Source organism: Hippoglossus stenolepis, chromosome 6 (genome assembly GCF_022539355.2).
Source record: "Hippoglossus stenolepis isolate QCI-W04-F060 chromosome 6, HSTE1.2, whole genome shotgun sequence".
Classification (NCBI taxonomy): domain Eukaryota; kingdom Metazoa; phylum Chordata; class Actinopteri; order Pleuronectiformes; family Pleuronectidae; genus Hippoglossus; species Hippoglossus stenolepis.
In genome coordinates, this window is record NC_061488.1 from 10,757,395 (window position 1) to 10,783,545 (window position 26,151).

The following is a 26,151-nucleotide window of genomic DNA, read 5'->3' on the forward strand; positions in this document are numbered from 1 at the left end:
AAATAAAAAAGAAGAGTTCAAAGCCTGTAAGTATTGCATGTGGTCTATTCATTCTACCACTGCACCAATGAGCCACCCACTGAACTCGAGATCCAGCCTTGCGGAGTGAGGGCTTTGGTTAAAAAAAGACACCAAAAAACTGGATTTCATTACTCTTTGAAAAGCTCTTGAAGCGAGTCTTAGACTGACATTACTTCTTTCAACATCCTCTCCATTGGCTTTTCAATCATTTGCTGAGGCACTGCCAACATTCGGCAGAGGTGGATTTCCAGCTCAGACCTTAGCGGTGTAGATGCAGAGTTGAATGAGGTAAGGATGTTTCTAAAAGCAGCACACTCACTCTTCAGGACGTGTTAGTGGAGAGTCAGCAACCTTAACTAGGGCAGCCAGGTGAAACTCATGAAACTTACTGTCTGCCCTTAGTCTGCGATGGAAATGGAGCAGAGAGAACCTGCAGAGGACTGGGAGAGAGAGTCCCGAGAGATTAGTGTGTGTGTGTGTGTGTGTGTCATTGTGTGTATAGTAGAACCCGCCCAATTTATCGGCTGATAAAAATTCGCCCAATATGAGCCTTTCACAGACATTTTGGTATCACCATGTATGTTTATCACTGATATAAAAACATTTAAAAATACAAACTTACTTGAAAACTTTACAGAATAAAAACGTATTTTCTTAATTCAAGGTCCATAAACAGGTATTTTGTTGTATTTGTATTTTCTTTTTATTTATGATTATATATGATAAAGTTTAAGAGTAAACTGTCAAATATCAAGCCTCAATTACATTTAGTTGTCATAAGATTTTGATAATGACATTTTAGGAATTATTGACAATTTAAAAAAAGTACTCTTGTGTGTCCGTTTCCATTTTGAGTAGTGAAAGTGTTAAAATGTGTTGGGAAAAGCTGGAATATGAGAGACAGAAGCAAACTCTGCAGGTGTTTGCTGAGCATTATCTTATTAAGTTGTTTCCTCCCAGGTCAGTCGTCCTGTGTCATGCACCCGCATCCGCTTCACTGTTTACACAAACAGACAAACTCCAGGTATCTCTGAAAGTGAGAAAGAGCTGTGACATAACAGCAGTACTGGATACCCGCTGCTCGTGAGTGTGTGTGTGTGTGTGTGTGTGGTCATATGTGTGCGTCTGTCGGAATGTAGGTATCGTGGATCAGTTTCCCTTCGCTCTGGTGTTGGTTATCTTGAGTTTAGTGTTTCACCATCAGGGCTTTGAGGGTTGATTCCTGATATCACGACTCGCTGCTCGGTTTTCTTACCAAGCTGTTCTTTATACACATCCCCTGTATCACTGTGTCTGGATTCAAGGCCACAGGCGGTTACATCAGACTGGTTGGTTTACTGAGCATTTACACATGGATTGTGTTTGAGATGTGTTTTGCTAATGAGCATATGCTGCTTTTGTCAACAGATAGTTGGACTAATGGACAGATGTAGGTGGAAATTAGTATCGTGGATCTATACAGGTAGTTTGACTGTTTGTGTCGGGAAGAAAACGTCTGTTTATGGAAGGTTTTAATTCACAGTAGGTCATGAATTTCATTTAATTCCACATTTTATCAGTGGCAGAAATTTGTAGTTGTAGATATCAAGAATAGATTTTTGACATCTGTAACTTAATTATGAGTCGTGACTTCTATTCAAACTCAATTACAAATATCTGTTATGTAAACATATACTGTAAAATGTCAAGACTGTTTCACGGATATCTTTACATCTCAACTAGTGACAATGAAACCGCTGCTGTCAGCACCAGGGCTGGAGGCAGATGTTGTAAACATTTGGGGCTTATCCCACATCTAAGTGGGTCTGGGGCCGTGCTACCCCAGGGACATTTTCCCCCATTCACGGCAGCTATATGCACTATTTTTCAGGCCAAATGAGAAATTAGTATGCCCCCATTTGTAAAAAAAAACATGACGGTTGCACAAGAAAAAAAAAATCATCCATTTTGTGTCTAGTTATTCTACAACTGAACCTGCAACCTAAACACAGGCAAAAACTTCTTATGTGCAGGGACTTTGAAAACAGTTTTTTGTATGAATTTATTCTGTTTAGAGTTACAAGCAAAAACTTTATTTGAATCCATTTTTGATCCAATTTTGAAGAAGCTTCTGCAAAGCCAAGTACATTTTGTCTTCAACACTTTGACTTGAATGTTTGGCCAACAGAGGAACATTTACTGAAATTATATTATATTTATTTAGAGAACAGCAGAGTCCGATAAACAACCTGGACACATGACGGTGAGATACTAAATCTACTTCTCCGGGTCACTCTCTTCACCATTTCTCATTTTGATAATAAAAATAACAAATAAAAACATATCAAGATCAACTGAACATGAACTGAAGATTTATGAACAGATGAAATGCAGGTTGTATAATCTTCTATCTGTGCCAGGCACCTCTGCTCTCCTGTCCTCCCCCATTCCTCTTGCGGTATAGGCTTGAAATCAAGGATAATATATGGCGCATTCTTCGCAAATATGTTTTCAGTCCATGCTTTAAGCAGTGCTTATTATTAAAAATAATGATGCTTATAGATCATTAAAATACAAAGACAGGTTGCTTTATTTTGTCCATATTGTATCTTTGATATTTTTTTTATTCAGTAGAAACCAGTCATCTTTTTTTGAAAACTTGCCAACATAAAGGGGCCACACATGACCTAGAATCAACCTCAGGTGTTAATTCCCTGCTCTGTGTTCTATAATAAATTGCGTTACCTATCTGGCCCTCCCTTGTTCTGTCCTGTGTCTGAGGTGTCTCAGTCCCTCAAGGGACTTATCTTTTCTTTCCAGTTCATCTCTTCTTCTCGTCAAAGCCATCCTCCCCAATCTTCCCCTCTATCTCCCTCTCCTCAGCTGATGGCGGCTGTTTAACGTGTACACAGTAGATGATGGTAAAGTGAGCTTTGACGTCTGCCAAGCCCCTCTATACAGAATAGAAAACAAACACACAACCAAAAAAAAACTTGTTTAACTATCCCCGTGGGAGACATTTATTGACGTCATGCATTCCTTAGCCCCTTATACCTAACCCACAACTAAAAATCTAACCCTAACTCTTGCCCCTAACCCTAAAAAAAACCTAATCTAACACTAACTCTAGATTGAACCCTTAAAAATCTGTCTCACATCAGGACCCCTTGTGCTGACGGTGACAAAAGTCCCTATGGATGAACTCTATCTGTCGTCAGATTCCCTCACACACCCACTCACACATACTGTATGTGCTGCACATGACCCAGACTTCAGAGCTATCAGGCATCAATGAAACCAAACCCGAAGAGAAACCCTCCCCCCACATTTACTCACTCACCAGTGAAGGAGGCAGTCTTGTCTGCAGCACCGTGACTCATTGATCAGATGGATTCTGGGGTGGACCGGGGTGTGTGTGTGTGTGTGTGTGTGTGTGTGTGTGTGTGTGTGGGGGTGGGGGTGGGGGGGTTGCACTGGCAGGCAGTGATGGGAAAGCTCCCATTGCATGCAGGGTAATATCGATCTCAGCCCTGCACTCGTTTTACACCCCTGCGTGGTTGGAGAATAGGACGACAATACACAAGAGTGAAAGAGCGTCAGTGTCATTACAACTAAACACTTAAACAAATAATCTGTGTTGAAGTACGTTGTAGGATATTAAAGAGGAACGTAAAATGTTCAGCTCAGGTTTGGTTTTTCCAGCCAGTATAATTTCACAGATCGTAATTCCTGATAATAACACTCTGCCTGTGTGTGTGTTTGTGTCCGTGTGTGTTTTCTAGGTATCGTCCATGAGAATGTGAAGATGGGTTCAGATGGAGAGAGCGACCAGGCGTCTGGGACGTCTTCTGATGAGGTCCAGAGTCCGGTCAGGGTTCGCATGAGGAACAACCACCATCGGCGCATCTCTAATGAAGTACGGAAAGCCAGGACACACCTGACACACACACACACACCAGACATAGTGTGGTCATATATATATATATATATATATATATATATATATATATATATATATATATATATATATATATATATATATCCAGAGAAAAGCTCACATGGACAAGACATTATTCACTGAGATTCAACAGTGACCTTACAATTTACTCACTCCTTCACTGTTCACAACTCAGTTGATAGGAAATGCTAAGGAGACGACGATCGAGTCTGCCAGATGGTAGCGCTTGACAGATAAATCGCACAGGCCCATTCACCGGCTTCAGCTGACTGCAGATGTGCACTAAAATCAATTGAGTTTAATGATGCGGCAGAATTGTGTACACATTGGGCTCCAAAATCTGAGAGCATCATATTTAACGTACATTAAGTTGCATGTCAGTGGGAGTGCACCTGTGCCGACCAAGCACAGGTAAATTTGTCGCTTTATTTTGCCACATACCTGATGTCTTGGTCAGTCTGCGCACGCGTGTCCGTGTGGGTGCGTGTGTGTGTCCGTGTGGGTGCGTGTGTGTTTTGAAGGAGTCGCAGAGTGATGAGCGCAGCAGTGTTACGAGAAATGCCTCTGGACACACAGGCTGCTTCCTCTGACTGCTGTGAACAGTGGAAGGGACTAATTTAGACCATGTTTACCACACAGAGAGGGAAAGACGAGGGGGGGAGGGGAAAGGAAAATGCTGGGGTGAGACAGTAATTATGGACGTAGGACTAATTATTGGTATGACAAAGAAAGAGGAGAAACCGGAGGAACAGAGCTCTGGGGACGATAAGAGAGAGGAGGAAGATGTGGAGGACAAAATGAACGGCGGGAGAGCGCAGTGTTTCCTCTCAGCCATCCCCCTCTGTTCACCCCTTCCCCCCATCTGCCTTTCTCCCCTCAGGAATCTGTCCATTCCTCTCTCCTCTGCTCATGCGTTCCCCTCCTCCTCCTCCTCCTCTTCCTCCTCCTCTTCCTCTTCATCCTCCTCCTTTGAGCATGTGGATGGCACTCTACAACAGTGCCAGCCTCCCTCTTCCTCTCTCTCTCTCTCTCCCCCTCACTCTCTCGCTCTCTCTCCGTCAGTGTGTGTGTGCAGTCATGTGGCAGGTCAGAGACATGCATCGGTGAAAGCGCATGTGTGTGACTGTACAGAAAGACACGTTTAAGGAGGACAATGAGGGAGCTACTAGAGCTGTTCTGCTTTGTGAGTACGGGGACACGTGTGTTTATATGTGGGTCTTTATTCAGTCCGTGCCCGTGGATAAGAGGGCATGAGTGTCAATGTCTTTGTCAACTTGTGTCCAGTGTTGTCCTTTTGAAAAACTAGCATGGAGAGTGCACTTGTGCGAGTGTCTGTTGTTGCACATCAGAGGTCACTAGTTGTATGAGTTGCATGAAATATTTGGTGCATTTGTGAGAGAGTTATTATTTTTGTGGCAGCTATTTGCAGCTTTACTTGTATTTTACTCTTTTATGAATCAGACGCTCAGCTGAGCTTTAAAATGCATAAATTACTCTAAGGTCTGCAGGTCATGTTGTATTTTTCGCAATGTGCTCGTATGTAATGCTGCTTGTTGTTATCGTTGCCAATGAGCTCAGATAAAACCGTCTCAGGCGTGAAATCCTTCAGCCTTTCATCTTTACACAAACACACACTCCTCCATGGTCCCACTAACGTTCAGATGTAAACACACACACATCATCACACACTCGCATCACACACACATCGAGGGTATGTACTGTGGGGCGGTTGGGACTGGGCCAGCCGCCGCTGCCATGGAAACAACATGTGACTCGCACCTTGCCAGCGAACACGTCCTACATGGATAGCATATAGGAGGAATGCATTGTGGGAAAAGTAACAGCCCACTGTTGCATTCCAGCAAGGATGAGGAAGTGAAAGCTATTCCAGCTGATGTGGAGTAGTTTGGTCCCTGGTACTTTACCTTTGCTTTGTGGTAAAAGTATAGGGTTAAAAAAACAAGGTGTAAAAATAAGGTCATCATAAGCAGAAGGCCGACTGAATGTAACTTTTTCAAGAGATACCATAGTTCCTGACTGAAATCACGATCTTGACATCGGTACAGTTCACACACTGAAAGAAAAATCAGCTACTTTAGACTTGAGAACAGGAGAACAAAATATCAACCGTGATTTATAACAAGAAGACTGCCTCCAGATGTGTTCCAGTTTGTGGAGAGGAGTGTGGGACCAGCGGTGTGCCGACCTTCTCACTCTGCCAACACTGTGTTCAGAAAATAAGCCTGAAACTTGCCAGCAACCAATTTGGACCTCGTCCTTTTATGTAGTGGCCTTTCTGTGCTGACACCTTGCAACTGTCGTTCATTCACAAAAGCAGACGGCACCTGACAACCGAAGATTTGACTGAGCTGCTGTGTGTGTGTGTGTGTGTGTGTGTGTGTGTGTGTGTGTGTGTGTGTGTGTGTGTGTGTGTGTGTGTGTGTGTGTGTGTGTGTGTGTGTGTGTGTGTGTGTGTGTGTGTGTGTGTGTGTGTGTGTGTGTGTGTGTTAAAAGTAGGCCAAGTTACCATGTCTTGATTTAAAAAAATTCAAGTCTTTCAACTGGCTCAGAAATACGTATCTCCAGGGTTAATGATGGTTGGTTAATACACAAATCAGGTTGTTAAAGTTGAGATTGTTTCAGACGTCAAGTCATCTTTACCCTTCCTTATTTAACTGTTTACATATGAAATTGTGATTATTTTGGCTTCATTTATAAATATTTATATTTTGTAGCTAATGTTACAGCACATTTAAAAGATTTCACATATCCTGTTTGTTTTGATTATTTTGTATTAAAATATGTCCTCTTCTATCTGCACATTTTATGGAATGAAGCTGAATTACTGTGCAAATGAATGTTTTTCAATGTGGGAACAGGAAATGGAGGAGGAGACTCCTCCCTCAAACATGTGACTACTGTCATATGGTTAGAATTTAGGTAGAAGTTGAAGATGATGTATTACAATACTCATAAACCTTTCTTTCTCTCTTCATATTCTCTGTTGCAGGACATAAACAAGCGTTTGTCTCTCCCAGCTGATATCAGGCTACCGGAGGGCTACTTGGAGAAGTTCGCAATGAACAGCCCGCCCTTCGACAAACCCATGAGCCGCAGGCTACGACGTGCTTCACTGGTCAGTGCTCCGTGTGTGCGCTTGTGTGTATATTTGCATTTGTGTATATGTGTGCAAAGCAGCTGAAACTAGTTTCAGTCGGCCGCTTTGGTGTTGTTGTTTTTCAGTCCCTGGGTATTTTTGGGAGCACTGTTCGGTGTGTGCTGTTCTTTGTTGAGAAACAAAAGTAATATGAACTTTAAGGGCCATTGTGCACCTTTAACATGGTCCTCTAAGGCCATTATATGCACTGACACACACATACAAACATGGACTCATTGTAAACTGAGTTATGCTATAGAGCTTACAATGGCTCAGTAGGGAATGAATGATGGAGTGTATATTATGTATCCAGGCCAAGACTGAGTATGAGTATGAAACTGGGGGTGGGTGAGAGAAGAGGTGACAGAGGGGGGGGGGATTGATTGGTAAGAAAAGGCAGATATTCATGAATATGCAGCATGTCCCTTTACACCCCTTTGTATTGCTGCTATAGTACTCCTGCTCCGTCTCTCTTTTTCATTTTGGTCACCCTTTATTTCCCATCACTCCTTTGTGTCTCCGATCACACTCATTTCTCAAGTTTCCCCTCATACACGACTGAGTGCACTGATCTGTGTTTCCCCCACTCTCTCCCATGCACGTTCTCTTAAAAATCCAACTCACTCTGCCTTACTGGTGCATTGTACTTACAACACGATTTCCCACAAGTCTGGAAGTTCTATGGGAAAGCATTAAGGGTTCGCCCTCCATCAAGCAGTTTTGCTGTAATTATTGAACGGAGGCCTGTGCCCTGCCTCCGGCTCCCTGCTTGAAGCTATTTAATGACACAGCTTTTCTGCAGGAGTCTCGTGGAGATGAAAGGGAGGAATGTTTGAAGGAAAGTTTGCTGGGAAGAAGAGAGGTTTATGGGTGTGAGGGCGGATCATAAGAAGAGGATGGACTGTAGGGATGTTTGCGTCTTCACAAAATAAACGAGTTTTCTGACGTTGTTTGTCAGCTCGCGTGTTGCCCGCGGTTGTTGCATGGACGTGATGCAATAGATGAATCAATAATTCAGCAGCGGTGCCAGACTCATCTGCTGCTGCTCCTCTCCTGACTAGGATTTCACGCTGGGACACCTTGAAGTGAGCCAGAGAGCAGGGAGGAGAGAGGGAAAGACGCAGAGAGGCATGATGAGGGGAACTAATGACAAGGAGACATGTTTTAAAAAGTGATAAGATGCTGTAAAAAAGGAGGAACAAATATGCAAAGTGGAGTTACAGAAAAAAAAATAAATGGCAGCTTTGATGAACGATAGAACCAGCCTTCACTGGAATGCAAAGTTTATGTAGAGCTTATCTTTACCTCTGCTAAGGTTTTTACCCCTGACAGTTTTTTGTGGGTTTGTTTGTAAGCAAGATTACACAAAAACTACCAAACTAGATCCATGAAACTTGGTGGAAGGGTGTGGTGTGATGGGGCAGGGAAGCACGAATAAAATGTTTGTGCAGATCCAAGAAAACAATGCAGAATGGGATGTTTTTCACCATTTTCCCAGGGAATAATTCATGGATCTTTATTGAAAAAGACAGGCCCGTTTAGGGAAGTGATATCTATGCATGTGTGAATTGTGATTCACTTTAAGGGGCCTTAACAGAGGTATGGGCTCGACTGAGTGCCGTTGTAGTGTTTACTTTATTTAGCATGGTGCAACCAAGCAGAATTACGCTTTTGACTGTGCGTTAAACTAGTTGCACTGTATGTTTGCGGCCTATTTTGTGCCATGGGACAGTTTAAGCACCTGTAGTAAGAACAAAATCCCCAGTTGGTTACAAATGATAAAAAATTGTTTTCATCCCCCAGCTTCCCCAAATATACGTATATAGCCATGTCTCAAAAGAACAAGTGTCCTTAGTCATCCTTTAATTGAATTAATTGAAGATTAAATTGACTGAATGTGAGCACAGTGATGTAACGGCTTTGGGGCTCATTTGTTACCGTAACATAGAACATGTGTCCGGTGTCGCATAACAGGTGCATCGTGTCTGAAACTTTGTATTTTGATCTCTGAATGGCTTCCAATGTAATGTAAGTGAAGTTGGTTGGTATCGCTTTTCTCTCATGGCTGCTGCCCACTCCGAATCAATTATTCACAGGGCCGTCCAATGAGATCCAGTGTTCCATGGTGCTGAGGACTGAGATCAAACACCTTTCTAGTCCTAACGTCCGCTGGAAGCGCTGGACACTACAAGTCACATTCACCCATTTGAACACGCATTCATACAGCGCTTCTATATATAGTGCTTCCCTATCCTGCATCCCATTCACACTGCTGGTGCAGCCGTCAGGGGCAATTTGGAGTTCGGTGTTTTGCTCAAAGACACGGACAGAAGTAGCCGGCGATCAAACCACGACCTCCTGATTAGTGGATGACCCACTCTACCAATGAACGAGTTGTCATTTTTATCTCAAGTCACACTTTTTTCTAACCCATTCAGCCCCACAGCGACACAATATTAATATATTATTAATTTCAAACTCATAGACACCAGTTTATGTGCCCCTCTCGCTAATTACTTACGTATTTTGCTGTTCACTATATATAAAATCTGATAAATGAAAACATCCTGACTCAACTTAATTTTCTGTCCGTTCCCTTTTGGTCAAACTCTGTTGTGATCAGCGGGTTCACATGTAGAAGGTGACGCAGAGCAAGATGTTTACTGGCTGATTGATCGAAGCCCTGACCGGCTACATCATGTTAATTAGCCGGCTCTCCTCCCACATCCCATTTACTGCCACCTCTCCTCTTAGTGGAGGGCTGTCATTTTCCCTCTCCCACTCAGTGCTCGAGAGGTAATGGACTTTTTTCCCGATACACATTCGATCCACTTTGCAGACATCTTTTTCTTCTCACATTTCCTCCCTTTTGCCGTCGGTCCATTTATCTGCACATCTCCTCGGTTCCTGTACGGGGCTCAGACAGAGCACACATTTTGTTTTGGGGTTTTATGTTGCTTTAATTTGATCACTCAAACTTGGCCTGACCTAGTTCTGCTGAGTAAGCTCACTGGAGCGTTGGAAATGGAATGAACCCGTTGCCATCAAAAGCATACGCAGGGACGAGCTCACACACACACACACACACACACACACACACACACACACACACACACACACACACACACACACACACACACACACACACACGCGCATACACGCGCATACAAAAAGCATTGTAAGGTACACAGATAGGGAGCGCAGTTGCACACTGTAAGCAGAGAATGGGCTGGAGGTGAAGAGCTGGGCTTTTCTTTTGTTTTATAGATGCTTCAAAAAGGCGAGAGGCCACACATTTCTTTAGTGGGGTGGTTATGAATGTGTGTTTTGTATGTTTTTGAGTGTGCGCGCGTGTGCGCATGAGACTGACTCCTCTGTCAAAAGAGCTACACAGCTCCTGACAGCCCCTGTCACAAACACGGGGGGGAGAGTGTGTGTGTGTGTGTGTGTGTGTGTGAGCAGGGTGAGTGTGTTTACATTTCAGCATAGGTTGTATGTCTCATCATCAAAAAATTCAGTTTTCTCTTGCCCACAGGGACACACAATCTAATACACACAAAACATCCCTCCACACATACTATGCACACGTAACTCAAGCATCATCAAATACAGATATAAAAACAGACACATTGGGTTTAATACATAAATATTATTATGTCTCTTAATTAATTATGCAGAATTAAAACTTGTCCCCATACCCGCAACTGCTCACACACAAATACACTTGTTTCCCCGTGTAAGTGTGTCTTCTTGAGTCCGAAACGTGTCGGGATGCTGGCTGTTGGACATGGCTTTAAAGATATCACATGCTTCATCAGCTAACTTGGTCACTGGAGACCCCCTCCCCCCCGCACAGCCAAGCGTTGGCCTGGCACTCGTATCCGCATCATGATGGGACGGGCCAGCACAAGATTGAGGGAGATGGGTACGTTCGGAGAGACGAACACGGATAAACCGCAGTTGAGGCGACCCTGACAGAGAAAGCCAAATAAGTGAGGGAAACTGTCAGCGTGAGGGATAAACACAGGCAGGGCCTGTGGGTATCACAGCTTGACATAGCTACAGCCATCTATAATTCATGACCTGAAAACCCAGGGGATACATACATTATGCAGCTAAACCTTTATTAACTAAGAACAGGATTAATTCTGAATTCACGGTGCGTACGCAGATGTGAAGTACGTCTGTTGGATATCCATAGAAATGTTTAGAAGGGGTATTTTATCCCCATTAGGCTGTCTGGAGTGGATGAGCTCAACCCATATTAGATTTTCATTATACTGACTTCCTGTGGCCAAGAAATTTGTGTACACAACAAACAATGTTGTCACACAGACACTTTGGTGAAGTGACATTTTGTTGAGATGTGTGTGTATATGCTACATCCTGAATGTTGTTATTGAGTGACCTAGACATCTAGAGCCTAAAATAAATCTGAATTAATTTCTTGAACGAGGTGTCATGCACCTGCATTTGTGTGCAGTCCATCTGTATGTCCCCACTCCTGTTGAAAATAAAGATACTTATATAATACATAGATAATAAAGCTATACAACCAGAGAGGACCTTTAGGAGAGTTTTCACTGTCCAATTGCACATGGCATTTAAATATGGGTGTTATATAGATGTTGCGTTTTGCAACCTTTTCCCAGTTTTCCCAGGGAATAACTCACACATCTTGATGGAAAAAATCTGGCATATTTAGAGGAACTGATGCCTAGTGAGAGTGTGAAATTTGGTGCTTCTTGATTGACTTTAAGGGGACTGTTGGGCCTTGATGGAGGTATATGCTCTCCTGTGTGCCATTCTGGTTTGTAATTCAGCAGGATTATGCAAAAAAGGACATTTTGTGGAGGGTTGGACCATGATCCAAGGAGTAGCCCGTTCAAATTTGGAATGGATCAAGATACAGGGGTGGATCCAGGAAGTTTTTTTTTTCTCAACATGGCGAGATAAGGGGGTTGGCCTTGGCGGACTGATGTGGACTTCTAGTGCAGTTTCCGTGGTGCTGAACTGTGTCAGCAGGTGTTCCACACAGATGTTTCTATGGCCATAATTCAGTGGTGATCGAATTGCAGCCTGAGTGCGGTAGAGAATGTTGGAGAAACCAAGCTGTTGTTTTGGCACAAACACAGACACACACACACACACACAGAGAATGACAAGTCCTGGTGACTCAGACCCTGCAGTTATAGGCCAAATGTCAGCCGCACTGGGACTGAAATCTGAACTATCAGCCATGGCCTGGAGGATTTGATTCAAGAGTGGTTATTTTAAATATGGTGAGGTGGCCAAGCCTGGTCGACAATCAGATTACAACCAAATAAATGGGGCACTGGCTTAGTGATCATTTATCATGGTAGCACTCATTATGTCCCTAAACCTTTTTTCTTTCCGTTCTCTCTAGTCTGAAATCGGCTTTGGGAAACTTGAGACCTACATCAAACTGGACAAACTAGGAGAGGTGAGCTCTCGACAGAAAATCTGTGAAAGAAACACAAAGCACACACAAAGTCTTTAAATACTCTGTATGTTGTTTTTTCTTTTTACAAATGCATTAACATGTGTTTTTCTTTCTCTCCAGGGGACCTACGCTACTGTGTTTAAGGGTCGAAGCAAGTTGACAGACAATTTAGTGGCTCTGAAAGAGATCCGACTGGAGCACGAGGAGGGTGCCCCCTGCACGGCTATCCGAGAAGGTGAGGACGCCGTTGTCGGGACGTTGCGGATGCGGCTCCCTGCGCTATGAGATGTTTTAATTCTCCTCGCACGTTGTCTTTGTTTGACTGACAGTGTCTCACGTGTCTCCTTCTTCTAGTGTCTCTTCTGAAAGACTTGAAGCACGCCAACATCGTCACTCTCCATGACATTATCCACACTGACAAGTGCCTGACACTCGTGTTTGAGTACCTGGTGAGTGCCTGTACTGTGCATGGCTATTGTGTGTGTTTTTAAAGGAATTATCCATGTAAATCTACATATGGTACCTTTTTTCCCTTCCTTCCTGACTTCCTTCCTCCATCTGTCAGGAAAAAGACCTGAAGCAGTACATGGATGACTGTGGGAGCATCATGAGTGTTCACAATGTCAAGGTAATTCAGAATAATACGAACGGTCAGTACTGAAGAGATGTTGTTGAATATAACCCTATGTGCAACAACTGAAATAAATAAAAAGTTAAAATCAAGGTTGCAGATTTTTTTATAGGACGGAACACTGACAGCTTTGGTTTTTTAATGATAACAATTCTAGAATAATGAAATAATGCTTATTAAGGTTTGCGCTTAACAGTAAAATGGTTGGTTGTTTATTGAGAGTTTAATTAATGTTTAATGGCTTTGTATAATATTAAGTCTCCTCTCCTCTCCTCTCCTCTCCTCTCCTCTCCACAGATCTTTCTGTTCCAGCTGTTAAGAGGTCTGGCATACTGCCACAGAAGGAAGGTTCTCCACAGAGACCTCAAACCCCAGAACCTGCTCATCAATGAAAAAGGAGAGCTCAAACTGGCAGACTTTGGTAAAGCTTTTACTAGGATCACCATATCAGCCTTATTCAGTTATCTTTCTGTGTTGGTTTGACTTTTCAGAAGTTCACGAGTGGAGGCAGCGCAGGTGTAACTGGTGATTTTGACATGAGCAGCTTTGACATGTGCTTGATTCCATTGATACCTACTGCAGTTTTCAAATAACAATGTTGAAACTAAGACTCAAAGCTACAATTAGTTTGGTTTTACAGATTCATGGTTTTAAACTTTACAGAGTTTCTTTTTTTTTTTATACTGCATGAGGTTTAAAGCCTCACTAGCAGCCCCTAGAGGCCACACTCCTCCTTAAACCAAACAACACTCTTGACTAACCTCCCAACACTGCCCTCTGTAGGTAAAAATTATAATATGTCAACTGGTCATACGCTAGTGTTTGTGTTAATTACAAATTAATTGTAGAGTATAATCAAATTAGAACAGGATTGTGGAATAAACATTAATCCATGAATATAATAATGTTCCATTTACACATTCCAAAAAATGTTACATTAAGTAATAAGAAAGTTAATAAAATACAAATGCAGGTACAACTCAAACTCCTGATCTCATTCAGTATGTGAAGGTTTTTTCTTGTATGTTGAGTTGTGGAAGGGTATTTCATTGACCTGTTCACCTGTGGTGCACCACATCTCATTAGATACAAAAGGTAATATCTGGGTAACTTCATGTCCCCTTTTTTTGTGTTTGAATTCAGGTTTGGCCCGAGCCAAGTCTGTCCCTACGAAGACCTACTCAAATGAAGTTGTGACATTATGGTACCGACCACCAGATGTGCTTCTAGGCTCCACTGAGTACTCTACACCCATTGACATGTGGTGAGCAAACACATTTACAATTACACACAGTTTTAGAAAAAAAAACATTAACACTAGCGTTTTTCTTCTGTTTTTTTTTTTTAAATGTCCTTTTCATACTTTTGTTTGTGCCACTGTTAATTCCCCCCAGTTCCCCAAATTTTTTGTTCACCATTGTCTGTCGACAAACTGCAGTTTGTAGTTTACATGCAAAGGTTTAACAGTGACACCTTTTTATAAATTTTTTCATGTGCTTTGCAAATTATTTCTGGACTGAGACTGGATTTAGTTCCCTCTTTTAACTTGGCAGTGTGTCTTACATTAGGTAGTTTCTTTGGATGTAAAATCGCAGAAACTTAAATTTTTGGTGTATGTTTCTCAGCATTTGAGCACTTTCTTAATTTGTGATATAAACATTGTGGAACATATCACACGGCACTGTCTTGTCGAAATTCCATTTATAGTTCAAGATGTATTTTCTTGCATTTAAATGGTTATGGACTCATGTATTACAACGGCTCCATCTACACCTCTATACGACTCTATAACACAGTTTCTTAGGTGATGTAACATTCCTCTGTTTCTGTCCGTGTGTCCAGGGGTGTGGGCTGTATCTTTTATGAAATGATCACCGGAAGACCTCTTTTCCCTGGATCGACTGTGGAGGATGAGCTTCACCTCATATTCCGCATCCTTGGTAAGACAACACCAGAGGAATTTGAATTTGCTTGTGCAACATCCATGCTTTTACGTGTGCGTGTGTGCGCGTGCGTGCATGTGTGTGTGTGTATACTGATCTGCCCTCTCTTACAGGTACCCCTACTGAAGAGACTTGGCCAGGTATCACAACCAGTGAAGAATTTAAGACGTACAAATTCCCACAGTACCGCCCAGAACCCCTCGTCAACCACGCACCCAGGTGTGTGGATTTAACCAGTCGTGTGCGTGTGTGTGTGTGTGTGTGTGTATTGAGTGACTGTGATATGTAAGATGTAATAAGATAAGATGCAGGATTGATTTTCAGGAGAAACTGTAGTCAAGCCTTTCCGCCTCTGTTGAAAGGGCAGGAACATTACACAGCTCTATATGGCCTATGTCAGCATTTGACTAAACTGACACTCCATCCTTCCTTTCCCTCCCACTATCATATTTGCTTTCTATTACAGAATAGACAACGACGGTCACGACTTGCTCTCAATGCTCCTACAGGTAAAAGAACATTGCTGTGTGCGGATAATAATTTGAACGTATGTGTACCTAAAACTTTGGATAAACAGCTAACTATCCTGTCTCTGTTCTTTTAGTTTGAGGCAAAGAAGCGAGTATCGGCTGAGGACGCTCTCAGACACTCATATTTTCGAAGTCTTGGAGATCAGGTTCAGACACTTGCCGACAGTGAGTACACACAGTCCGACTGTTGGACATACGCATGTCATGTACACCCACTGTCTCACTAACTTCTCTGTCGTTACTCTAGCTGCATCCATCTTCTCCTTCAAAGACATCCAGCTCCAGAGAGATCCAGGAAAGAGATCCTCAGTCTACCCAGAGTCAAGTAAGTCCTCCAGGGTAGATGAATAGAGGGGGAGGAAAAAAGTAGTTAATGAGGAACTCCCGGTGGGAATAGAGAATAGGTCTTGCTCCCTGTCCACTTACTCTTCTCTGGGGTTTTCTCTCTGTGTCTTTTTTGTGTCCTCTTTCATGCCACTGTGTGGTCATACATAGTTTTTTGACATACATTTCTGGCCATTGTCGTATCAAACCAATAATTCTGTTGCATGTCTGTATCAGTTATTGCTGGGCTCTGTGAGGGAGGAAGAGGAGATGGTATTCTTTTTAGACATGTTAGTGACTTTAGTGAGCAGCGTGAGTTCACCACTTTGGTCCAGACTGGAACATGAATTGTTATTAGATTTTGCAGACTTGACTACCCGGACCATCTTCAAATCAATTTTCAGTTTGTCCAGTACTTAGCTTTGTGCTCAAATACAGACGACCTTAATGTATTTAAATCATCCTCGGCTTCATGCTGTGATTACTTCTGATTAGTTCTGATTAGCACATTCATATTATACCTGCTAGACATCAGCATGTTTACATGTCTTGTCTTAATGAGCGTGCCATGCTAGCAGTAGGATTTAGCTTAAAGCAGCACTGTGCTTATGCCGCGTTCCGGTACACATCGGAGCTCAGCCCTCAGAATGATGTCACACCCGAATAACCCAAGTTAATAGCGTTCCAGTTGAACAGGAACAATGTTTACGTTAGCCAGCTAGCCATCGTTAGCAAAACCAGATTATAATAACGCATTACACGGCATTTCACGCATACTGACCCAGCAGCAACACATCCACAAACAGTAATTGGACATTGCTATATGTACAACAAATTTAATGACAGAAGTGCTAATAAACAGTAAAAACTACAGCTTTCATGATTCATTTTTACATGGATCGGCCATATTTGATTTCATAGTCAGGGGTGTAGAGGTTCCTCCGACCTTCCAAGTCGAAACTCCGATTTCAGTGGGCGTTCCAGTTGCAACTTCCGACTCTGGGTTGTTAATTCTGAGCTCTGAGGTTTAATGGAATGTAGCATTATAAGCACAGCCTCACTGACCTGCGAGATGATAGCATTAGGATTTAGCTTAAAGCACCACTGTGCTTTTAAGTCCTGCCTCACAGAGCTGTTAGCATGGCTATAGACTCTTAGTCTTGTTTTAATAGCAGCAGATTACTCTCAGTGCCATTGGTTATGCACTCAAAGAACTAATGTAGATTATCAACAAGCAGTGAACAGCAAGCTGCACAAGTGAAGGTTTTACCAAAGGTCAAATCTGATTAATTCACTGTCAGGTTTAAAGTATGCGCTGTATTATAGAGTCATGATTTACATTTTCATTCAACGATTCGATTTTTAAGGATGCTAATTTAATGACTTCAAGTTAACCAATTACATTGCCTCGTTTATTTCAGAGCATCCCAGGAGTTTTACTTTAAAACACTGTATTCATTAACTATGCATGCCTAATGTGCTCAGATGAAGTCTTTCTGCGTTTATCACAGTCTCAGTCTGTGTGTGTGTGTGTCTCTTTCTTTCCGCTTCCCGCTGCCGCTCTGTCGTTTCCTGATAAACTGTCCCTCCCCTCCTCTCTCCTGGTGCCCACGCTCTTTCGCAAATGCTCATCTTTTCCCTTAATCCTCTCTGTCTCCCTTGTGTGCCCGACTCCAACTCCTCCGCAACACTTCAATATTCCCGTCCTCCCCAACCCACCTGCTCCCCCCCCCCACCCCCAACCCCTAAAAAAGCGATGGCCCATAAGCTAGGCTCAGCACCCTCGCAGTACTTCCAGAGAGAAGCAGCCAATCCCAGGGCTCAGAGTCACAATCTCTCCTCCACTTCCACTGGCTGAGTGGCCCCTACCATTCTGGTAAATACGGTCTCTTTCATTCTGTGAGTTTCACCTCTTTTATTTCCTATGTGGCTGTTACTTGCATCTTTTCTTCTGTCCGTCACATCATCTTTGCTGCTGAGGTTGCATTTCTCTTCCGTCCTTGCTTCCCCTGAAACATAACGATGCAGTATTTCACATGTTTTAGACCTTATGTCTTTTTTTTTTATTGTTTCTTTCATTTTTTTTTTTTTAACTCCCCATTCTTGCTCCTGCCAGTCTCCCATCACATTTCACGGCCTGCCCCTGCAGGCGTCATCTCGACTTTCACTTACCTCACTCTCTTTTTCTCAGAGTCAGCCACTCCCAGGGTTCATTTCAGGGATTAGAGGGGCAACGATATATTCATAATGGAAAAGAATGTGATCCAAGAATGGGGAGTCATTTGATTCTTTTCATTTGCAGTTCTGTTTAGGTTTCTGCAGCGAGAGATGTAGGCTTGTTGTTAAGACTGTAAGTGATGGTTTGGCATAGTGTGTGTTTGCTTGGGTGTGTTGTAAATGCACTTTTCTCTCAGCATGGATAAGGGTGTTTGTTTTACTGCAGTGTGTTACCGCTACGGGTAAGTATGGTTTAGCTCCAGCTAGAGTACACACACCCTATTACAGGTTATACAACTGTATTGTGTTGGTGTTTTCCTGACGGTGATAATACTACAGGTATCTTACACTCTATTGTCTAAAAGCCTGAAAGTAAACAGCTACTTTTTTACAATAAAGTTTGTCGTACTTTGTGGCAAAAAATTAAGAAATTACTTTTTCTGTTACAACATGACAGTGCCCCCATGATCTTATTTTAGGGGCAAGAGAGGAAAGTGTAATTTCAAAATCCATAACCACCAGGACCATACACTGTTTATAAAGAGGGACGGCACGACAGCTCCTCAAAAGTGAAGTGAAAGCCTCTCTGTCGTCTCCTAGTGGATGGCTGCTGAATGGATCATAAATCTTGACTCCTCTGTTAGTGGACGGGTCTAATTAATAATGGGACAAATTAAAAAGTCAAAATACATGTTTAATGACATTTTCTCAGATATGGTTTCTGTCCTTGGTGAATCAAAAACTCTAATGTTTGTTAAAATGTTGGTTTTGATTAGTTATTTGATGCAATAAAATCCGGGTAAAACGTCATGATTGACAGCTGAGACTGACTCACGATTGGTCGGGAGTGTGTATCGGCGGGTCCTCGCTACCGCTAAATCCATAACGAAAATATCGATTTAATGATTGATTTAAACTTTATGTAAATCTTATGCTTAAAGCCTTATAGAGTATATTTTGTGCTGTTGGCATGGAGTGACATTTTATTTAGGAGTGTGGTGGTGTGCGTTTGTGTCCAAATCAAATGTCATTTTTTTTACATGCCTCTTTCTTTCTTTCTCTCTCTCTCTTTCTCTCTTTCTTTCTCTCTTTCTCTGTCTCTTTCTCAGCCCAGGGAAAGAGCAGGAGGCAGAGTGTGTTGTTTTAGTGCTGCCGGGGGGGCGCTGAGGCTCAGAGGACAGTGACACCTGGAGCTGTCCTCCCAGACATACATTCACTGACCCTGCCACACACACGCTGGAGGAGCGACACACATCCTGCCGTAGAAACACATACACACACACACACACACACACACACACACACACACACACACACACACATTGAAAAACAAAACCAACACAGAACTAAGGCTGAAGAATTCATACTTGACAAAAAAAAAATAGAAACTTAGAATTCAACCCCAAAGACAGAAAAATGAGAGCGTGCGTGGTGCTGGACAGAAAGTGTGAGAGGACATGATTCTCCTTGCTGCTGCTACCGCTGCTGACCAGAGGAGGGCAGCGTTTGGGATGTTTGGTCTGACTCTGGGTCTTTTGAACAGATCTTTCTGCATCAGTGACATGTGGGAGAGAAGGAACGCGAGGAGACACGATTCAAAGACAAAGAACGAGAGAAAGGAACCCTGTTGCTCCCTCTCATTTGTGACTTCTGTTTTCGTCTTGGACTGTTGTTGTACATAAAGAGACTGAGCTGTAGAACGCTTTTTCATAACACGCGTCAGCCTGAATCCAAACTCTGAATATTGCACCTCAGCCCCAGACCCTCGCCTTCTTGGCCCCCCACACACACACAAACATACACAAACATACACCCACACGAACACACACATCTCTCGTTCTCTATCTTCCTGCCTCTCTCTCAAATACACAAACATAAACACACACACACACACACACACTTGATAGCAAGAGTGTGTAGATCATTGGGGTTTACAGAGTTAAACTTTAGCACCTTATCGTGAGGAGGTCAGGGTGGTTGTTATTAAGTTACCTCATCAGTCACTCTAGTAGAGCAGGGTGTAAAGTACACGCTAGTTATTAGAGTGAAGAAGAATCAATATGAGAAACCAAAAAAAGTGTATTGGACACCACCACACTACAGTTAAAAGCACTGCTACTCACTGACACAGTAGTAGACCATGGCTTCATTTGTCACACACTCATATAGAACACTACGCCACAATGATTGCTCCTGTTTCAGTACGCAAGAAGGACAACACTGAAGGACGGAGGGGTAAAGGAAGTGTACAAATCCTCACCTGCTTATTCTTAGACACCCCCTTCCTCTTTTGCCTTGACTCAGACGTTGTCTTGATTTGTTGTATTGTGTCCACAGGTGTTGATGTTGATGTTCTCTTTGCACCTGATTATTTACCTCTTTAGATCAACCATTCGACAAAACCCCACCTTCTCATGCCCAACTCCATGTGCATTTGTTTTTTTTTGTTCCTTTAAAAAAAAAAAAGAAATCTGTATATATATATGAACCTAATTTTTACTTGTCTGAAGCAATGATAATTCCAGGGTGCTGTTCTCAGTCTTTACTGTGTTCTCACTGGAGCAGCAACTGCCTGGGGACGTGTTGCACATTCCTTGAGCTCAGGACTTATTGCTAGTGTCGTTTTATGAATGCTGCGAGGTGCAGCTGGTCTCGTATGTGTCCCCCAAGTAGAACGGAGTATATGTCGGACATGGCTTGAAATCCTTCAATCCTTTTTTCCGAAGTGTATGTGAAGGAGAAGAAGAATTTCTCAGCATCATCCCGTCGGTCTTCTGTTAGTTTGCCCATAACGTTGCTGTTCAGAGACTTACCCGTGTCTTTACTCGTCATCTCCTGTTTGCACGTTAGCACACTGATGTTTTCAGTTGGTATGTGAAATAGCTGCTGCTGCAAAAGGAAAATACCTGCAGTCGGTTTAAATTCAGGACGGTACTTGATCTTACTACAGGATCTTCTGACACCAAACGCCACATTAACCTGTAATGGAGTGTGGAGACGGTACCTTCAGTTGAAAGGAATCACAGCTACAGTGTGATGTGCTGCCGGCATTGGGACCAGATAGTTTGTATGACGAATCTGACTCAACCTGGGGGTATGAAGTACAGTAAATACTCTCAGGTCGCCTGTTTAACTGGGCACCGAAGCCTCTTGAGTATTTCAAGCTCAGACACACTGTTGTTTCATGCTGTTATTGTTGCAGACTGCCAGAAACAACAGGACCACAGTCCATCCTCCAAGCACCACAGGTCTTCAAGCACACAACTGTTTCACACACCAATAGGTTGACGTATCCTGTATCTCGGCTGTAGAGGATGTAGATTAGAGTCTCCTGCTCCCCCCGGGCACCGACCTCGGGTCACTCGTGCAGCGTTTTCTCTCGGTGCGGGTTCGGAAAAGGCAAAGTGATCCCACGTCTGTGCCTGTAAGAAGGACTACTTATTCACCCAGAGTGTGACAGTATGTAGCATGTACATAGAAGATCCCTCACTCTGTATATACAAACGTGTACAGGTTTGATACAGCTATTCACATTCTGGCTTTTTCTTTGCGATTCTTTAATGAAAGTCATAGCAATATTTCTGTAATCAATAAAACGCCAAGGTAATAGGATGATTGGATTTGTGTTTATTTAGAGAGGGGGAAGTGACTGTGAATGATCAAACTGTGAGACTTGACTTTACTGATGACAGGTTGTTGTTTATTTTTTTCCCCTTTTTTGCTGTATAACATGCTGGATCCAAAAGGCTGGAAGTGAAGTATCACGTTGCAAAGGAGTATAACATACTGATAGTTTTGATTTTTATCAATGAAAGCCATAATGCTCATATACAGGTTACAAAAGGTCTGATTGTGTGTGGTGGGTGTGTATCATGCTTGAACACAGACCTTAAGAAGCAAAGGGGATGTGTACACCGAATAAAGAATTAAAATAAGAATACTGCAAGCACTTTTTTTTTCTCTTGTCATAAATCCTTTGAAAATATATTGCAAGTGTGACAGATTACAACATCAGCCACGTGTGTTGATTCTCATTTTTGGAAAGAATTTGTCTAAACATGGAACAAATGTTTATTTCTGCCAAAAGAACATTTTAAGATCTACCACATTTGATATTTAACTCAAGCAATAATTCAGAAAATGTAATTACAGGTCACATGTAGGCCCTATGAACAAAGTAATGTTTGTATGTTTATATTTGAATTTACAATAGGTTGAATGGGAGCCTCTTAACCTAGTTAAGACTTAAGGAAAGGATGATTTTGCTTACACTAGTTTTAGAGTTTTAAAGGTATTCATAAACAGAAGAAAACGTGTTAGTTCATATGATTTATTTTAGTGTATAAGTAATTCATCACTAATATCCATCACAGAGAACAAGCCCAGGGGGTTGTCTACATTGTCAGGAAACATGAAAAGTTTTGACGACTTCACACTCACAAGTTTCAGCACACAGAAAGTCTCATATGGTGATGGTTTCCTTCATTTTATTCATATATATATTTGTTATATGGGACAGAATTTGGAGCATCCTTCATTCCTGGCATCCACACCAGACTCAGGTTGATATTCTTAAGTTAAATAAGAATACATCTTTGCTTACAGTCCAGTAAAGAGGGAGTTGGTTGAGTTAAGATGATCTGATGTTTCCTCAGGACTGAGCCCCCGGTGCATTCATACATTCTTTTATTCTTTTAAAGATTGTTTAGGTGAGACTCTCTGGCTCTTGTTGATAGTGGCGACAGTCATCTCCCCCTCAGACGTCTGTGAGTCTGAGGCCCACGGATTCCAGCCACACAGGATTGTAGGTACAGCGTATCCTCGAAACTGAAAACACACATACAGCACACATGGTAAAAATGGAAATGAATACATATGATTGTATATGCTGAATTTATTGTCTTTCTCTTTTTATTTGTGAGTATACATGTTCATAATGAAGGATTACCTGTCTGTTCATGAAAACATATATGAGGGGGTTGTAGACCGTGCTGCTTTTAGCCAAATAAACAGGTATGGTTGCGATCACCGGGTCAATATAGAGGCTGGAGTCTATGATGACAGCCAAGGCCATGGCAGCATATGGCAGCCAGGTGACGAGGAAGGCCAACACCATCACCACCACCATACGTGCCACCTGCACCTCCACACGATTTGTCCTCCCAGCCTCAGATACCTGCAGCTTGGTCACCTAGGAGACCAGGATACACAAACATTTTATTATGACATCAACAAGAATATGCTGTGTCCATCGTATGTCTGTCTCTCACCCGACGGAGAGTCCACAAGAGACGGGAGTAGGACACGGTGATGATGGAGAAGGGTATGGCAAAACAAAGGAAAAAGTACATGAGGATGTAGGACATGTTACCAACGTCACGATTGTACCAATTGGGGGCACAGGAAATCTTTATTCCCTCCAGCTCATAACTTCCCCAACCAAACAGAGGTGGAGTGTTCCACACGAACGACCACACCCAGGACAGCACCACTCCTGCCACTGCATGTCTGAGGAGAACAGAGGGCGGGATTCAGTTTGTGCTGGTGGAGCCATCAAGTTTTTTTACGCAGTGTGATGCAGCTCAGTGAGATCTGGATGTTAAATACCTGGTCTGGAACAGGACGGCACCCATGGGATAACACACCACTATGTAGCGTTCAACAGAAATCACTGCTATTGTACAAAGACTTGCTATACCTGGACGAAAAGAAAGTGGAGGAAAAGACTAAAATAAACGTTGTCAAAACAAATTCAATATAAATACAATCTTGAGTACTTCAATTTTATGCAATTTTATTCTGAATTAAAAAAAATCTAAATTTATGCGGGAATATTGTGCTTTTTCACTGCGACACATTAGTCTGACAGCTTTATTTTCAACTCACTTCATGAATTGTGTCAATTATCAGATGTCAGTTAATTTTTTAAAGTTCAACCAAAAAATGATTCCAACTCATAACTTCTCAGATGGTTTGATTAAAATAACTAAAATAACTAAATAACTAAAATAACTGAATTCTCTTGAAAACAAAGAGGAAAGAAAAAATATGGATTTCTGTGACATAACTTTAATTTTCATATTTCTTGCTCAATTAATTTCTCCTGAAGTCCCTCCGGTTTATCCTGGAGCCAAACCTCTCTACTTGAAACCATTAGATGAAAGCTATACTGAACTGTGTGTAAAGTAGTAAAAAGCTCAATGTTAACTAATGAATGTTATATTCATCATTACAACAGTATTGGAAATCCAATAATGTTGTATATAATAAAACATTCACTATATCACTAACAGGGGCCAAAATATGTTCTTTTATTTGTGATTCTTTAAGAGCACTTTGATGATAACGTCTGTACTAAGGATTCGAAATGAAGCCCCTTTAGCTTTACTGATGGAGCATTGTTATATTGCTGCTTCTACCAAAAGATTTGAGTACTGCCTCCACCACCATGCGGGTTCAATTATACCAAGTTGTACAACTCACATGCAAACTTCTCTTTTGCACAAAAATAAAAAAGCTGCCGACTCACCAAAAAAAGCGACAGCAAAGCCCTCCAGCACACAGCCCACACGTCCCAGGCTGAAGTATCCCATGGCACTGGTCACTGTGGTGGGCAGACCTCCAAACACAGCACAGCCCAGGTCACATATAGCCAAGTTCACCAGCGCGTAGCTGAGGGGCTGCCTCAGCTGCCTGTGTCTCACTGTCACCACGATCACCAGGACATTGAGGATGATCCCCGCTGCAGAAAAAACACCCATGATAACGGCCAGTATGGTGAAGCCAGTCTGAGAGAGGACCTCTGCATCGTCTGAGCTGTGAGACGATGAGGAGTTTGTCTGGAGGGCAACAGTCTCCATTTTGCTCGATGTAGATGGTGCTGCTGGCTGATGCCACACACTGCCTCCTGGAAAAATAAATCAAGTGTCAGGGGTCCATTAACAGCTCAAAACAAATCCAATCCAAGTCCAGAAATGTACTCAGGTAAAAGCAACTGCTTCACAAAATATAAAACATAGGAAAAGCGATGATAGACAGTTGCATACAGGAGGTGTGTAGGTACAGATGCAGCATGTTTGTTGTCCTGGTGCAGCACGAATGCAGGAGTACAGGAGATGGATCTCACTTAATAAGAGAGCCCAGTAAGAGGCTCAATAATATGACATTTAATTCTTGAAAACCAAATCTGAAGATCCGGATTGTGAAGGCGATAATTCTCTCTAATATCCTGTAAGACTGCACTTTCCATGATTGCTGGGTTTACAGCTGCGCCTGAGTAATGCAGCCGGGACTCGATGACACAATATGGGTCTTGGTTAAATGCATGTGGGTTAATTAAAGGTGCAGAAGCACAATAGCTTTAGTCTAGCATAGCCTGCAAACAAAAGTGGATGCCTGTTTGTTTCTATTTCCCCACTTTAGAGGTCAGAAGTGAAGTGAAGTAATGAGCAGCAATTTAATTAATTAATTTATTAACCAGTGCTTTACTGTCTCGAACCCATGGCGGCAAACTGAGGGTCACTAAATGGACTAAAATCCTCATTAGAATATAAAGCTAAGGGTTAGGGTTAGGGTTAACCTTAACCCTAAGTTAAAAATCTGTGCAGTATAATGAAATTATACGAGTATGGTGTAAAAGGACGGTGAACAGGATAACAGCTGTGATAACTGATTGTAAGAATGTAGATAAATACTTAATGATTAAAGTGATCAGAGTGCTTTGAGGTAAGTAATGGAGACATAGATTATGTACAGTTAAGGTGAATAAGAATATATGTACAGGACCAGGTAGCAGCAGATGAATAAATACTATAGTATATGAATAAATGTATATATATATATATATATATACAACTGATGTGTAATAGATGAATAAATATAGCAGCGGATAAGTAAATCTAAAGCAGATGAGTAAGTATAAGTATAT

The 26,151-nt window shown here is 42.2% G+C and overlaps 2 protein-coding genes across 8 annotated transcripts in view; one reads left to right on the forward strand and one right to left on the reverse strand.

Moving 5' to 3' along the window:
• The window catches only part of LOC118110716 (cyclin-dependent kinase 17), a 38,736-nt gene extending 16,574 nt beyond the window's left edge, over positions 1-22,162 (forward strand). For 3 of the 7 annotated variants that reach the window (XM_035158703.2, XM_035158708.2, XM_035158707.2), the window contains 15 exons: positions 3,783-3,916; positions 6,969-7,094; positions 12,523-12,579; positions 12,700-12,814; positions 12,934-13,028; positions 13,145-13,207; positions 13,508-13,631; positions 14,354-14,474; positions 15,053-15,150; positions 15,267-15,372; positions 15,620-15,662; positions 15,758-15,848; positions 15,931-16,008; positions 17,762-17,883; positions 19,334-22,162. In XM_035158703.2, coding sequence (XP_035014594.1) covers positions 3,783-3,916; positions 6,969-7,094; positions 12,523-12,579; positions 12,700-12,814; positions 12,934-13,028; positions 13,145-13,207; positions 13,508-13,631; positions 14,354-14,474; positions 15,053-15,150; positions 15,267-15,372; positions 15,620-15,662; positions 15,758-15,848; positions 15,931-16,008; positions 17,762-17,865 — 1,355 coding nt within the window. In that variant the 3' untranslated portion in view covers positions 17,866-17,883; positions 19,334-22,162. The other 4 variants (XM_047340256.1, XM_035158709.2, XM_047340254.1 and 1 more) reach the window with 3 other exon arrangements.
• A 548-nt stretch (positions 22,163-22,710) lies between these two features.
• Positions 22,711-25,084, reverse strand: parapinopsina (parapinopsin a). Its single transcript, XM_035158711.1, has 5 exons — positions 24,754-25,084; positions 23,832-23,922; positions 23,495-23,732; positions 23,173-23,415; positions 22,711-23,051 (listed from the first exon to the last, which is right to left on the reverse strand). Exons 1-5 carry the CDS (start codon positions 25,082-25,084, stop codon positions 22,911-22,913), a joined length of 1,044 nt encoding a protein of 347 aa, XP_035014602.1. The 3' UTR covers positions 22,711-22,910.
• Between the last annotated feature and the right edge of the window lie 1,067 nt (positions 25,085-26,151).